The sequence below is a fragment of the Liolophura sinensis genome, chromosome 1 (genome assembly GCF_032854445.1).
Source record: "Liolophura sinensis isolate JHLJ2023 chromosome 1, CUHK_Ljap_v2, whole genome shotgun sequence".
Lineage (NCBI taxonomy): Eukaryota > Metazoa > Mollusca > Polyplacophora > Chitonida > Chitonidae > Liolophura > Liolophura sinensis.
Window position 1 is genome coordinate 17,964,229 of NC_088295.1, and position 17,095 is coordinate 17,981,323.

Consider the following 17,095-nt stretch of genomic DNA (forward strand, 5'->3'; position numbering starts at 1 on the left):
CACAACATGTGCATTTCAGACTAAGACAGCCTCTGGCTAAGGTCGACTATATCTTGTAACAAGCAGCTGTTCCAGCTCCTGGTAAATCACCATGCATATAGCTATGCTAACATGAAATAGTCATTTGACAGGCAGTCATATATAGGCACTGGTAAATGTTGATAGGGACTGTTATCCTTGGAATTTGCTAACACGCACACACACTTCAGAACCAGATTGGACTTCTAGCATGCATGCATGGTAGCCCTACTTATGGCGATATGAATATAATACCTGATATCTGTCATAACCGTGTATGTTATATACGTATATCTTTAATTGTTATCAAGGAACCACAGTTGTATTGCTCCACTTTCAAGTATGTATACTCATATCCCATGTTTCTGTTACACAATCAATATTTCCTGCGGACAGGAATTAATTGTAGTAAATCTCTGTTATAAGCATTTCATTAAAACCAGTAGATGCCTCAGGCGGTCTCGGTTTTCAAGCCGATTAAAGAATTCTTGGTTAAAGAACTCGTTTCGTTAGATTTAACTGCTATATACACGACTGTAATATTATGTCGCTGCTGATATAGCCGTGTAGCTTGTGGGAGCGGATATCAGTTTTCTTTCAGCATCACTGCACGGATTTTGAGTCGTATTAAATATTTTTTCTTCTCTTTTCCTGTTTGCCACTGTCATGTATCTCTTGTTGAAATGGCTTGCAACCTTTTTGAGCCGATGTTGGAGATACCACTCACTAATACTAGACATAAGCTTATTATAAGTCGTGCATGGGATGGACGCGTACGGCATGTTGTATGGTTCTATACGTGTTGATAGGATTTCATATACATACTCCATTCGTCAACCATAATACACTTTCCAGATCAACAATCGCAAAATCAATCTCCAAGCATGTGTTTAACATAAACTGGCAAATAACTAAGAAAGTATATATAGGTACATATAAGAACTGAGGTCATGCTTCATATAAACAGTTTTTAATGATGCCAGTGTATTTAATGTCCATATGGTGTACATGTTATACGTTGTCGGTGGTCAAATTATGTATGTCAGTTGCGTTTTCATTGCAACTGTTTATATATCCACCCTAACAATTTTGTTCAACACGATGCATAAGCTTATATTCCCATGGACTAAAAAAGATGTTTTTATATCTAAGGTACATTTTAACACTATGTACTTTCATTATAATTACGCATGTTTTGTAACAACTATATTGTAGAATAATCTGACATAATACGAACAATCAATCTACTTATCATTCTGGTTTGAAAATTAAAACGCGACTCCACAAGATGGTTATACATCTGTAGTTACCTCCCATGATTTCCAAACGGAATCGTTACAGAGTATTCTCCCCTGAATGCGCATTCCTCGTTCTGATAGAGTAGCACTGGGCAGCCTACATCCATGAGCAGCACGTCCACGAGGAGAACGGACATCTGTTGTTCTGATAAGAGAAAAAGACGTTCATCAGAAATATTAAAGAGCATGTATAACTGGATCTCATAAACTGTTTGCTATCATACATACCAGCAATTCACCAATGACATTGAGTGACTTAATAATAATCAGCCAGAATTTTCTCAAGTATTCTTAAGTATTAAGTTTAAAAATTAAAAAGATTGAATACATTATTTGAATATTCTAAACCAGTTCTGTAGGTGGACAGCTGCTTTAAGTCAGGAGCTTCGTCGGGTATACACGGTACATACATACCAGGCCATAGGGAGTGGTTTCCACGACGAATATATACGGTACACATATACCAGGCCATAGGGAGCGTTTTCCACGACGAATATATACGGTACATATATACTAGACCATAGGGAGTGGTTTCCACGACGAATATATACGGTACATATATACCAGGCCAGAGGGAGTGGTTTCCTCGACGAATATATACGGTACATATATACCAGACCATAGGGAGTGGTCTCCACGACCTGATTTCGTGTCTACTACCAATTAACCTTACTCTCTCTACGACACACCCCTATAACCTGATGGTTTCTGGCTCTGTCGGTTGGTAGACTGTAAGACTACGCCCTCAGCCTAAGGAGAGTAATTAACCTGCTCATCGCCATAAGAAAGTGCAAAATTCGCGAGAACCGCTTTAATCATCACTCAAATGAATAAAAAACTATAATCTTGCAAATGTTCAATCAAAATTATTTATTTATTTTGGAATTAACGCCGTATTGAAGAAAATATTTCATTTGTATGTACCACGGCGCCAGCGTTATTGTTGGAGGAAACCGGGTAGAGCACGGGGGAAACCCACGACTGTATCCATAGGTTGCTCGCAGACCTTCCCACGTATACAACAAAAAAAAGTGAAGTACAGTAACATGCATTATGCAAATGAAATTAATGCCTCAAAATGGCTGTTTCAAGGCAATATGTACACTGTGCTATATATATATATATATATTATATATATATATATAAAACAGTAAAAACATACATTGGTTGGTGTATAGGTCTATACATACTTTTGAAAGTAAAGCATGTTATATGCCTGAGGATGGCACTCTCTCCAAAGAACCTTAACTGTATATAAGGTATTATGTAAGTCATGTACATTAGTACCATTGTCAATAATCTGTGCTCCTATGTATGGTGGCTCATAGCATCCATTTTTGACAGCTATCAGCCACCATACCTATGTACAGACATCAATAAAAACAGGCCAGTATATGGTGTAATGTGTTACGGGTATGTTGTGTATTTATGTCTTCATTGTCCATTCATTGATCTCTGTTGTGACGCTGTGTACAAAGAAATGCCCAAATCGATCAAAACGTTCCTTTGGTTTTCTCACACATACATATATATACATATATATATTTACCATATTTCTTTTGGTATTTATGTTAAACCTATTGGCTGGCAATTTCTTGTCGATCCATCATCTGTTTGCAGTCGTTTATAGGTGAACATAGGTCTTATATTCATACCATGAATGGCGCGCTTTTTCACGTGGGTGTCAAAAGATTTTCGATTTGGGTATTTCAAAACAGTGTCTGTCTACATGAAATGTTCCACAATTTGCTTCAAAGCTTTGACAGTAAGATATTGATTGACAGGTGGAGAATAAAGTATGAAACATAACATCTAACACCTCACAGCTTCATATATATGAGAATTTATATAACTTACATAAGCACGTGACAGGTTAGCTCACAATACTAACCATTCATTTGTAATAGGAATATACACCACAGATTATACTAAAAAAATTAATCTGTTACATTTAACAGAAATTCTGTTGTCTGAGTGATGCTAGAATGTATTCAATTGTTATAACACAATATTGTGTTACTTTCAACATATGATATCGTGTTACAAAATCTTTAAGTTGAATTAACAGAATAGGTGTGTTATATTTAACAGAATAATCAGCTGCAATTACAGAATACATTCTAGCATCACTCAGATAACTGACGAGCATTGTGCACACATGTTATATATATATAGAACGTACATGTATGTGAGAGCATGAGGTGTATTTTATATCTCGGTATATTTCTCTTTTTCCAAAAGTGTGCTTTTAGCTTTTTGAATGAACCATGTACGCGGTCACTCTTTGAATCAGGAGTTATATGCACTAGCTGCATGGCTTACGTGTATAGTAAATGTTTTATGATATTACTAAGCATTAGTGGGAAGGCCTGACAGCAACCTGCTGATGATCTTGGGTTTCCCCATGCAGCACTTTGCCCGGTTTCCTAACACCACAATGCTGGCCGCCGTCGTACTTCATGTACGTGAAATATTCTTGAGTAAAGCCTAAAACACCAAATCAAATACATAAATTAATATTAAGTATTAATTTACACGTAAGCCTATACCTTGTATAATTTATATATACATGCATCCCTGAAAGGAAGGATTCTTTTCCTCATGGGACATATTGACAACAATAAATACATGAACCTGAAGTTAGACAAAATTCATCAGGATCATAGATAAATAATCCTGATGATGACTAAATGAAGGCGAAATATTGATGTTTACCAATGTTCTCGGAGTGACCTGCGTACTTTACACTGAATTAAATCTTGTAAAGTATACACATTATTGCTTCTAGCATGCTTTACAATGCTTGTTGGAATATATAAAATACAGTAATACACAAAGCATACTTCTGAGGAAATTGTCATGCATCTAGTACACTAATAAAACAAATGTTTATCATTTAAACATATCTCTGCAACAGATAATAAACGTGCTTAACAAATTATTGCCTTTCAGTAAATATCGAACTCGTACCTATACTGTTTACAGCGTTAAAATGATTCCGTTTTATACATTTTAGGAAATTCATAAACTATTTTGAACGGTCACCATAATAAATGCTTACTTTTAATATGTTCAAGGTGTGTTTATTTTTCAAATACACGCGTATGTTTCATCAATATATTGATTTATTTTATAAATACATGCACTATTTTATAAATACTCACATTTATAGTCTAAATGCAATAATTTATGGAGTAAATTGAATGGGTTTATTGCTTAAACGAAGTGATTTAATGTTTTCAATGTATATGACCAACATTGAAAAGCGGTCTTATTATCAGTTGTTGGATAAACATGTTTAGTGTTTAAGTATTAAACATATTACAATTAAACATTAAGCACGTTTATTATCTGTTGAAAAGAGATGTTTAAATGTTAAACATTTGTTTTCTCAGTGTATTGATGAGTAATTGTAGGCCTATCATATTGATTTGGGACGCCTGTTGCATCAGATATACGAAATAATCAGAAATAATTGGATTACAAGATTACATGCATATACGTATACGTATATACTCAGTGTAAATTAACTCTCTCTTTCTTTTCTTTTTTAAATTCACGTGTGCAACACATGTTATCGTATATATAGTATTCATGGCGTCGCCCTCCAAGTGGGATATGCTCGATAAGAAATGAGAACATAATGTTATGTATACAAGTTGACCGTATAAAGGTAACACTATGTTGTATATATGGTATGGTTATAACTGCAATATTCTGCCATATATATGTAATCTGTAGAATGTACAGCAAGACCACGCCCACTGTGTGTGATTTCGTGTCTTTAAGTCGGAATTGGTCTTTCTGGTCACGCATCCAGCCTTCACTTGAACCGTGTAGGTATAAACCTCCATTATGTGGACATACGTTATCGTAAGGTTAGCGGCAGGGTAATGAAACCTTTTCACACCGCTGGGTTTTTTGGCACGAAGGCCGTGTTGGGTTTCTTCCCTCCGCGGTGTGTTCTCAGATGGCCTTTGCCCCAATGGACCGCTTCACCTGGTGTTCATGTCGCACAACTCCGCCCTTCCATATAACACTATCACTTTATCATGGTGCACTTCGACTTTCTCCAGAAAGATAGCAGCACGGTGTGATTATGTTGAACACCTTAGTCAGGTGACTAACTGAACCAACATCGTTCACTGACCTGATCGCTCAACTTGATCCTAACACACTTTTGAACTAATGCAAAGGTTTAGAAAATATCACTATTTTTAAGTGTTAAAATGATACAGCTTGTAAAATGTATTTAATATCTGAGTGCCTAAGTTTTAAGCTGCATATAATGACTGTTTGTAAATGAAGTTCAAAACTTTTTAAATGTTAAAATTATAATCCGCATCATGAAGATTCGGAACACAACGTTTTAAGTGTTAATCTGAGATTAAGACAGTGTTAGATTGCAACATTTGCATAACGCATTCAATTCTAACATATTCACTTGGTGCATGTATATATGCACTGCCAAAATGCCAACATCCTTAAAGAAAGGCCGATTTCTTGCAGTTTTATTTTTTTATTTATTTGATTGGTGTTTCAAGCCGTACTCAAAAATATTCCACTTACACAAGAAGGCAGTCAGCGTTATAATGGAAGGAAACCGGGCAGGGTATGGGGGAACCCATCATTTCAGTTTTACACGAGTGTGCATAAAGAAGTGTGCATATACATTCCTTAATGATAAACCTCACATGTGTTAATCTTTTCCCGCCTCAAATTTAATATTGCATGCACTGTCATGTTTATTGTATACATAACAAACAACCTAGATTTTAGTATATATATACAGTGCAAACAATGGACATGAATTATAAAAACAGACGCCCATGGTATATTTTGAGCAGATATTAAATCGAGTCTACATACATACAACTTCGGCTGATGCATTTGGCGACATAAGACGTAAGATTTCTTACATGGAGATCTGTGTCTATGCAAGACACGTCTGAAGTCGTGATATTTGTAAATATTGTGATGTCTATATATATAACTTGTATAACAACTTACTTAGATGCATGTCCACTTAAGTCTGTATATCCGACAATGCAGAACCATTTTGTGCGCCTTTTACACGTCAAATCATATGCAAGTCAAGACGTCAAACTGCGTAAATGGTCCCAATAACGACGTTGAACGCTTATTCTATAACCATACATACCAACAATCAATGAGAGCGGGGAAACCCGAGAAGTTCTCTACCAAGACCAGGCACCTCGTGCATGAGGTTATTTGGAAGGAGTGCATACACCTTGTGCCCTAGAACTTTTTCTCAACTGCATTGTACAGAGAATTATTAGTTCATTGCATATAGGTAAATAATGACCGGTGGGCTATATATAGACGACGCATACATATATATATATATATATATATATATATATATATATATATATATATATATATATATATATATATATATATATATATATATATAGAGAGAGAGAGAGAGAGAGAGAGAGAGAGAGAGAGAGAGAGAGAGAGAGAGAGAGATATGCAGGAAACCAGTTAAACTAGACCTGAATTTCAGTTACATCAACAAAAGGTGCTTTCTGCATGCACGCGAGTATACATGTGCACAAACTCATAGAGTGGCAAAATGTTTGCCAACGTTTTACATCGCAAAACATTGCTTCTCATAGTTTCTTTGGTATTGATTTAAACAACGTTACAAACGTGAATATAGGCGAAAGTCTGAACCTCGTTCGCCATTTCTGTTGTACGCTGGCTTCACCTTTGGTCTAAATCATCTCCTTAATTCACACCGCATTAAAACCACTCTCACACTCTCTCTATTTACCCGTCCACAATTTTGACATTTAAATTGTAAGACAGAAGATATTGTGAATTTCAGAGCGCAGAGTTTTGTCAGGTATGTATTTGGCGAGGTGCGGGATTGTCTGCTCGATTTCCTCTGCCAATTTACATGACTACAGTATATAGTATATGAGTGCAATATTCGCAAAATCTCAGAAAAACGGAGATCGTTGTCTACATGGATAAAGAAAATTTTACTTGAAATGTTGCTTTGTCTATCATGTTGCGTAATATCCGAAACCTGTATATACAAATGCTTGGGATCTTCATATAGTTAAACTAGCCTGCAGCCTTAGTCCTAAATTCTTCCACACGTTTCTCAGAGAAACACATCATACAAGTTTGTACATGTGTTAATTTGGGCTCGCCCACTTTATGAGAAGATCCGCTAAAATAATCCAGATAGTAGTTTCGAGTTGTGCATCAGTATACATACATAAATATAATGGATCATATACGCGGGACGGACAAATTAAAGCACATGGCGACTAATGCTACTTGCCATCTTCACAACAAGAAGACGATAAAGCAGAATATTCCATATACAGTTCCATTTTTTGTACAGGCCTATGAATACTTTGTCTAAGTTTTCGACATGAAACTATGCTCGAGCCCAAGGAAGTTTCAGGTGTCACAAATTATTATCATCAGAATTTGCCTCGGCTATACATACAAGTGAATATACATGTTGCAGTGCAAAACCATTTTGCAATGGTTACATTCTGTATAAACTTGCCCCGAGGTCACACTGAATTAATTTTCACCCACAGAGTTAGTCATCATTCAATTAAGTATATACAAAATGCCAACAATGCGTATAAAGGGTGTCCAATCTTCCAAGTCAGAAGGTTTTAAATCTTTCGTTGTTTCACTTTAAAATACATCGTGTATAACCTATGTTTATAGCACAGCCCTTTGATTCGATCCACTTTATATGCATTTATACGTCTTTAACAGTGTCATACATGCGGTATATGGAAGTTTGCCCCTTCCTCAATTTACCAGCAGAAAATATATATAGCTCTCATGCATATATGCAACCATGCGCCTCAGTATACAGTGTGTCGATATACAAGAGGTACACATGTATACATTCAGGATATGGCGTGTACAACCTTAGGTCCACATATACATGTAAATCATTAATTTATCCGAAGATGGAGGAACATGTTTTTACAGAATTCATAAAGCATTTACAAAACTGATATTAACTGAACATCGAACTTGCAATGAGAAAACGATACATGCAAATCACGATTCCTGCAGCTCGTGCTTTTTTACTCTCTGTACTTAGTTCTACATGTGTATACATGTACATGCATTATACCATGCACTAGTTATTAAATGCATGCAGGTCACATGCATACGTCTTCTGTAATCCAGAAGAACTATAGTATATGCAAACATTTTGTACAAAAAAAATCATATGGTTGGTCACTGCGTATGTGTCTGGTGTTACATATAAAACAGAACATGTATAATCATGCAGAGTTCATAAATTATTGTAAAACTGTGAAAAATAAGCCAATAAACACTGATGGTTAGATGACAAGCTTACTTGAGGCTTTAAAAGAAAACAACAAAAATCATTCATTTATATTATTTATACAGGAACATCATAAAAATATTTATATGCAGCCATTATATAGGTATTTATATGTGCATACTATCGATGTAAAATATTGGCCGCCGTCGTAGATATACACACTGAAGTGAAAACTGAAATATGTTCCTTCGCCATCATGATGATACATGTATATACGGAACCGTAAAAGTGACATGGTGGAAACAAAATTTTTGGAAGGGACAAAAAATGCATGGTGAAAAAAAAATTGTTTCAAAGAGGAAAAAGAATTGGGGGAAGAGAAATAAAAAATCACATGAAGGAAAAACATTTGTGTACAGAAAATTTTTTTTACCCCCCGACGGGAGCCCCTAGTCTAAAAGTCGGTGCCCGGCTTAATAGGCCAAGTCACAGGTCGTTTGCCATCAACAGCCAAATTGGCTGCCACAGACGAGCATCTATCACTAATATATAACTACATATTTTGACTATGGTCTTACCATGAGATAAATAACTTGTATTTTAAACTAAAAAAAGGCAATCACAGGATTGCAATAGGCCTGATCGACTACACAGGTCAATTCCACTGTTTAAAAACATACCGTTCTCAGATGTTCCGCTGCAGTGCTTGTGAACTATACATGTACCTGTACGTCTTCGCTTGACAAGCAGAACTACGTCTATACAGAAACAGTTGCGCAGTAAAAGAACAAAAGAGTACACCGCTATAGACTGACTTGTTTTACGCTCACAATGCATTTCCCATTATCAATGAGACAGCTTATTAATAAACAGATTTCAAGAGACATATATGGACTAAATGAAAATAAAATATAAAAAACAGCATGCCACAGCTGACTTCTTTCAATCTCAACTGCAACAGCTGGATGTAAAACAGCATTCGAATAGGTGTACTTATTCAGCCTGGGTGGAACTAAGGCGAGGTATATGTATGCGTTATGTAGGCCATAACTTTGCGTCACATATGGACATGTATGAAGACGGCGACGATATGTTGGAATCTTACCGTTTATACGAGTGTATTATTTGGTTGAATGGTTACTGTATGAATAATAACACACGACTGTGCGAGGTTATACCGCTATAAATCGAGATCGTGTTGCATATGTTGCACTGTTTTGCATATATGATTGGTCAGTTAAGTTTTCGAAGCGAAAAAAACACTGTTTTTCTTCCAAACACTTGTTTTTCTGAGCAAAGAGCTCAGAAGAAACTCACGACCACCCACAGCTCATCATTATAATAAAACTGCATGCCGGGCGTCTGGTGACATGTAAAAGAAGATCAAATTACACAGATTTAAGGCTGACCCATATATATACACCACTGTAACTTACACTAGTGACAATAAAAGCCATTTGTTAGGATAATGAAACCATTTCTCACGGGAGTAGGTATACGACTATACATGTTATCGGGAAATGTATGGTCAAGGGACTTTACTCTGGTACGCCTGTTGACAACTGTGACGCACCTTATACATATTCATGAGCTGGCAGGCAGTTTGCGGGACGGCGAGAAACTTCAAACAGATCGGCGGTCGCACTGCTGCCGGAGTGGATCGGTCTCGCTGGCTTGTGTTCGTACCCACATCACCACCTAGCAATGTTACACCGCTGAAGTTAACTGTCCTGTCCTAATAGTCAGTGTTGTATATAGGATCGAGATGGCGGAGAGATACCACCGAGCTGCCAGAGACGGCAATTTGGACATTTTACGGGAGGCTTCACGAAAAGATTGTAACAAACTTGACGAAGATGGCATGACACCGACGGCATGGGCCGCCCATGACGGCAACTTACAGGCGCTGAGAATGATCATCGGCCGCGGGTAAGTGATCGGGCTGCCTAACTAAAGCCAGGGGGAGGGGAAGTCGTCGGGAGGCTGAGGTATTAGATTTATACCTGAGCCATGTTGATTTACCTGACAGGTAAGACCAGGTAAAAAACTCCATCCGATCGGTGTGTGAGAAATCCGCCTGGCAGCAAACATACAGAAGCAACATTTAAAAGAAGCGTTTTTGTGTTAAGTGTTAAGAGATGCAGCATAAAAATATACAGATATGGACCGAACCATGCACTGTCTATATCTCTAGGCTATATGCAGTCAGAATGTGTGTGTATATGAGGTTAAGTTTACAGCCATATGAAAAGCAATAAATAATGAAATTAATTAACAGACACAAGTATTTATGGTGAATTAAACATATCTCTAAAACATTGTCTGTCTTTTGAATTTTGTTTAATCAGAAGTCATTTTGTGTGGTCGTGGACTATAAATCGCAAAATGCTGCAATGCAGGGTCAACATACATGCATGTATCTGAGCTTATAAATGAACGAGTATGTGTTGTATACATTTAAGTATCAGTTACACCCACACAAACTTAAAGATGGAAATAGATATTGCAGGTAAATGTTATGTTGAATAGATATATGTACTTGAACAAAAGATGATTTAGTCAGTATGTCAACTACCCTTAAGTATGGGGGCAGGATGGTGTTAGACTTGAAACAGTGTGTGTGTGAGTCTGGACACTAGGAGAGCAGTGGTGTGTGACAGTCAACCAGATGGTGTTTGTCACCTCTACCCCCCCCCCCCCCTCCCCCCAAAATATATATACACTCCTGTCTCCCATCAATCTCCATCTACATGTGCCCCATTAACCCCAATTCCTTTATTTTTGTGATGTCAAGAACAAAAAGTGTCCCAGTTTTAATCCATTTGTATCTTTTGAAACTTAAAAGCATTGCAACCGCAGATGAAAAGTTATGACAAAGCTATGCCATTGCTACAAGACTGTTTTTGCTTTCTTGCATGTCATAAACCATTAGCTGTTTACATTGTTACCCTGTGTTGCTGTCTGGCATATGACTTTACATTGAGAAATATACCTGGGAGGTACGTAGCAGGTGTTGGGTTCTAAGGCAAGGTAATTGGCTACCACGAGACATGTTACCCATATAGACATATAGCCACCAATCTGCTTACAGGAGACATATGTTACCTCTAAGTACATCTTGGCTGAACAATAGTATGAGTGTTCTTTATATTCACATGTATATGTACTTAGTTACCTGCTGTATAATGAACACACTGATATTGGTTTTGATATATTTAGTACCTTGCAGTGTACATTTTACATGTTTAGTATTCCGATAGCATCATGGAACAGAAACTCCAGTCAGTGCTTCCCATGTTGCACCTTCTGCTGAAGCTATGGAATATTAGATAGACAATTTATAGCGTGCTTTATCAGCAGATGTAGAAAGAACAGGTTAATTTGTTCATTAATACTTGTGTTGATCTGAGGGTTGAAGTTAAATTTTTGACTTTCATTTGAAGGAGTTTTTTCTTAGCTAGAAAAGAACCCTGAATCTTTTAACAGTGTTTTCATGCTGTGTACTTTATTACTATCTCTGTGAAAATATTATCTGATTACACAGCAGATGATTTGTATCTCATTTTTAAAAAATGACCAGATGCACGATTTACAGACGGTTTTGAAAAAGGTAAACCAGCATATATGGCTAGGTTAAAAATACTATGTTATGAAAGGACAAAATCTTAAAAATGAAACTTATGTGAATCTTTGTTATGATGGGAAGCTGTTTACAACTTCAAAGTCCTTTTAAGGACATCTCCTTAGACTTTACACTGAAGTCAGAAGAGGTTCATCCAGATAAGTGATATGGGTGGAGGTTTGTGTCCCTGCCCTGGTGACTAGGTTTACTGATCAAACCATGTAAGGCGGCTGTCGATCAATGTTGGGCTGGTCCATCCACTTTATCAGATTGTACAGTCAGGTGCCAGATGAAAATAGCCCTGTCAAGATATTCAGATACAGCCCAGTCTTTGTAGATTAGCCAGATTTTCATGTAAAACCACCAGATATCAGCAAAATCTCTGACACACATGGTAGTTTTTAGTGGTATAAAACCTTTGATATGTGACAGTTGTCTGTCATCTTCAAAGATTCACTTGGTATGCATCTCTCTGTGCCTGATAGGTTTGGTTGTGTTTTCATTTTACAACAACTGAACAGACTTACAGGGAGAATAACTGATGTGTTGTTGATGAAGCTATATGGGATTGAGAGATGAATAAAACAGTCTGTATTTCAGGGGTTAATAATTTAACATATAGAAGATACGTGTGTATTCCCTCTCAGCGGATAAAGCTCCTTTGTGATTAAAACTGTAATTTAAGAGTCTCTTATCAAAACCAGGGTAAGGTTTGTCAGCAACCTGCAGATGGTTGTGGGTTTTCCCACGGTTCTGCCCAGTTTCCTCCCACCATAATTGTATAAGCGAAGTATTCTTGAGAATGGTGTAAAATACCTATCAAATAAATCAATAAATATTACTAAAACAAATTTTGTAAGCTGTGACATGTACAAATAATAGTATACTACATGCGTTTGACTTTTAAATTTGCCCCTAAAATGAATTTGAAAGGCAAATAAAAGGTATAAAATATGAGGTTTGCTGTTTTTTTGATCCTACCTTTCAAACAAACCTCAAAACACCTTTCCAAAATCAACAGAACACTCAGTATCAGGCCAAATGAGTGCCTTAGTCATGCCAGGCCAAAAGTTTATGTCATTTAGTACTGTCAGTGAATGTTAATGAGATCCGTGAAAAGGATGTGTAAATATAATCTGACAATCACAAATCATGCCCTTTATCAACCGTTATTTGCACAGATTTAGATGCCCTTTAATATTAGGATCTCTCTTTTGTGGTTTTACCTGTTTCATGTTTTTTTTTTCACAAAAGGAGAGCTATCTCAAAGACACCAAGACAAACACTTTGGCTTTCAACCTGATGGATCAGGCATGGTCATAGGTAGATCAATGCTTACCAGCTTTAGATGGTTCAGGATTGAATGTTCTGAAATGTGGTTGGAATCTTGATCATGATTTATATCTGAAATGAATAAAATGTTCATGAAGTTTATTATGTATGCATGAATGCAGTGTTTTAATATTGACGACAATGTGTGTGTGTGTTTGAACCTGTTTAATTGCTATATTTTAAATAGCATTTGGTTGGTGTGTTTTTTTTTTCAAGCTTGTGGCTCATCAGCTTTTTTAGACCCTGTATTTTTAATTAGGTTCAAGTTTAGAACCTTCCTGCCATTGGCTGGTTTATACTCTGGTTTGGATAGTAGATTTTCATATTAATTGTTCAGGGTCAAGTTTTTGAAGTGCCAGTGGTTGGTTTAGAATCTTGCTTAGATCAGACATTTTCAAATGGGTGGCTGGATCAGTACTGTTGATTGGGGATGGTTTATCTGATCTAATGGAACCAAAGGTCATTGTAGTAGAAAGGTCATTCTGGATTGTGCCGAAGGTCATTGTAGTAGAAAGGTCATTCTGGATTGTACCAAAGGTCATTGTGGTAGAAAGGTCATTCTGGATTGTGCCAAAGGTCATTGTGGTAGAAATTTCATTCTGGATTGTACCAAAAGTCATTGTGGTTCAAAGGTTATTCTGAATTGTACCAAAGGTCATTGTGGCGGAAAGGTCATTCTGGATTGTGCCAGAGGTCATTGTGTTAGAAGGTCATTCTGGATTGTACCCAAGGTCATTGTAGTAGAAAGGTTATTCTGGACTGTGCCAAAGGTCACTGTGGTAGAATTATGTGTAGGGATGTGCAGATTAGGTGTGGTCATTTGCTCAGAAATCCCTCTGGGCTTTGAAATTTGACATGATTGTAAGATTGAAAACAGTGGATCAGATTATTATGCTGAGTTATTCAGGGACAAGGATAGAAACAGACCTAAAGGCCACAGCAGTTTTTTGATGTGCTTGGCAATGCAATAAATATAATAAATTCTTGATAGGTCTTGGGATGTGCCATGAGTACGAATGATGCAACAGGGTTTAGGTGACATAAACAGAAACAGCTCAAGTAAACACAGGGATTTTATCTACATTGAACTGCGATATCTCAGGTATGAGCATCATAGAGACAAAAAGTTATGCTTTTTAAACTTCATGTGGGATACTTTATCAATACAGGTATACATTTAGAATGGTGGTGTCTTTCGCTTTAATGTTGAGGTGGCTCGTCCACTGAAATATCCTGGTTAGGATTGATTGAGGAAATTAGAATGAATATTAATTGTCTTAGATTGTACATTGATAGTTCCAGTCTGTTACAATTGCTTCTTGACAATGTCTATGCACAAATGCTTTCCAAGCTAGATAAATTGACAAGTCAGTATCTAGAATGGTTAGTGTTTGTGAGCACAGTTTCTTCATTATCTTGTGGAGTGGTCAGCTGTGCTTTCTTGGTTATTGTGGACCTAAACCGGTAATTTTCAAAGTGTTTAAATCGAAGTGTTACTAATGAGATGTTTGCTTACACCTTTATTACAATACAGCTTCTATCAGATGAGATTACCTGTCCAGATATTGTCAATAAGAGAACTTGTATCAGGCTAATATATTATAGATGTGCTGTGGTCAGTGGAAGGCTGGTGTGCCTGTAGGCAATAACGAATACTTCCTCAATTAACTGGGGATCGATATTCAGCTGGGAGCAGCATGACCTTGTCGCTGTGATTTCTCTAGAGTTCAGCGAAAGTTAATACCTGGGACCCCTTCGTCATGGGACCTTGAACAACCTGTTTGTAGGGTAACAAGACCGATCAGCCATCAACAACTAAAGCCATTGTCTCCTGCCCTGGTCAAGCAAGGTGGTCATATCTGTGGGCACTGAATGGAGGCTAGCTCTTTCTTAGTGTGGCAATTAGCTATGAAATCTGGACATGTTCAATTTCCTTTTTTTTTCCCAGCCGGCTTAATAAAGAGAAAACAAACGAGTAAGAGATTAGTGGTCTGCTGTGAAAAATCTGCCATGTTTTCTCTGTGTGGACTTTGAGTCAACAGTGGGAGGTATCAGAAATGGAGTTGTGCTGTGTGCATTCCTGCAGCGGTGGTTTATAGAGTTCAATATCTGATGGTGGGTGAGACTCAGACCTGTTTGTTTGAGGGACAGGCCTGGTTTTACTCAGGCTTTGTAAGGCTCTCCACTAGCTATTGCATACAGTGATATGACAGTGAAGTGAACTCCTAGTAACAGTGGTGTTCTGCACTTTGCTCTCACCGTGATAAGCCTGACTTCACAGCTACATAACCAATACTTGGAACAGAAATAACTTTTTCACTAAAAGGTCCCTATTAACATGTACCAATCTAAAATGTGTTCACATTTAATAAAGTTTAACATCCATAAACATGCTTTAATTAGTTGACAGACAACGGAAGGCCATTTAGCTTGTATTGTCTTGACAGTGCTGTTCAGTGTAGAGCTAAGAGATTTTGTTGTCTTCCCACTTATGTGTCTTAGCTGACCTCAACACAGAAACACTTTGTACAGGGAACATATCCTCAGGGCTGGCACATCAATCAGAGCTGTTGATTAGCATTGTAGGTGTTTTTACCTGTATGATTTACCGGAGCAAATCTGGTAGATCACTATCACATGCAATCAGAGGGAGATTACCAACCCCATACCTGCAATGCTGAGCACCTGTAGACTGATCAGTGGCCCCACCCAGCCTAACCCTAGGTAAATTATTGACCCTGGTGTAACTTTAAACCTAAATAGTGGTCACAACATGCAGTGCAGTGTTACCCGTGTCTTGCACTTAACCTCAAAATTATGTGCAGTAAAGCCAGCTGAGGTTGCAGATCGAATTACATACCTGAGAATGTCCTTTCCTCATTGTATTGTTACATGTCAACTTTCCTGACTTTGGCCTCTAAACTCTAATTAATAGAGGATCATATTTTATTGTCAAATCCCAAAACTTCACTCAGGTATTAAACTCCTTGCACACCTGATCAATAGGTAAATTTTTGACTTGTGTATTAAAATAAACATCTGTTATCTCCTTTATCTTTATTTCTATCAAGTTCCTTTTATATTTTGTAGAGTTAATTCATGTCACACACACACAGAAATACCACAAAGAAACTAAATTCCAAATGCCCACTTTATAATTGAGACAGAACAGTTTATGTTAATAAGTTTTTATCTGCACAGAGGCTTGTTTACTTTTTTGATCATTTTCCCCCTCCTAACACTTTGAATGACCCCGTTTTTCTGTTTTCCCTTGTGTGAATGACCTCTCTGATCTTTTCTGTTAAATGTTCGTATCTGATTCAGTACAAAAAACAAAAAAAAACAAAACAAACAAGTATATTTCTGGGGATAGTAAGAGAAATGTAGTAATGTATATGCATATTTGAAGGGATTAACTCATTGGAATTTATGCATTAATTATATACTCTACATCAGATTCCTACAAGAGTTTTACAGATTAAAATTTGTTCATGTTAGTATTAAACTATATGCCATTGTCAT

The 17,095-nt window shown here is 37.0% G+C and overlaps 1 protein-coding gene across 1 annotated transcript in view; it reads left to right on the forward strand.

The window, feature by feature from the left end:
• Positions 1-10,168: 10,168 nt before the first annotated feature.
• The window catches only part of LOC135481923 (pre-mRNA splicing regulator USH1G-like), a 28,127-nt gene continuing 21,200 nt past the window's right edge, over positions 10,169-17,095 (forward strand). Inside the window, exon 1 of the mRNA XM_064761702.1 lies at positions 10,169-10,548. Coding sequence (XP_064617772.1) covers positions 10,385-10,548 — 164 coding nt within the window. The 5' untranslated portion in view covers positions 10,169-10,384. The remainder of the gene's footprint in view (positions 10,549-17,095) is intronic.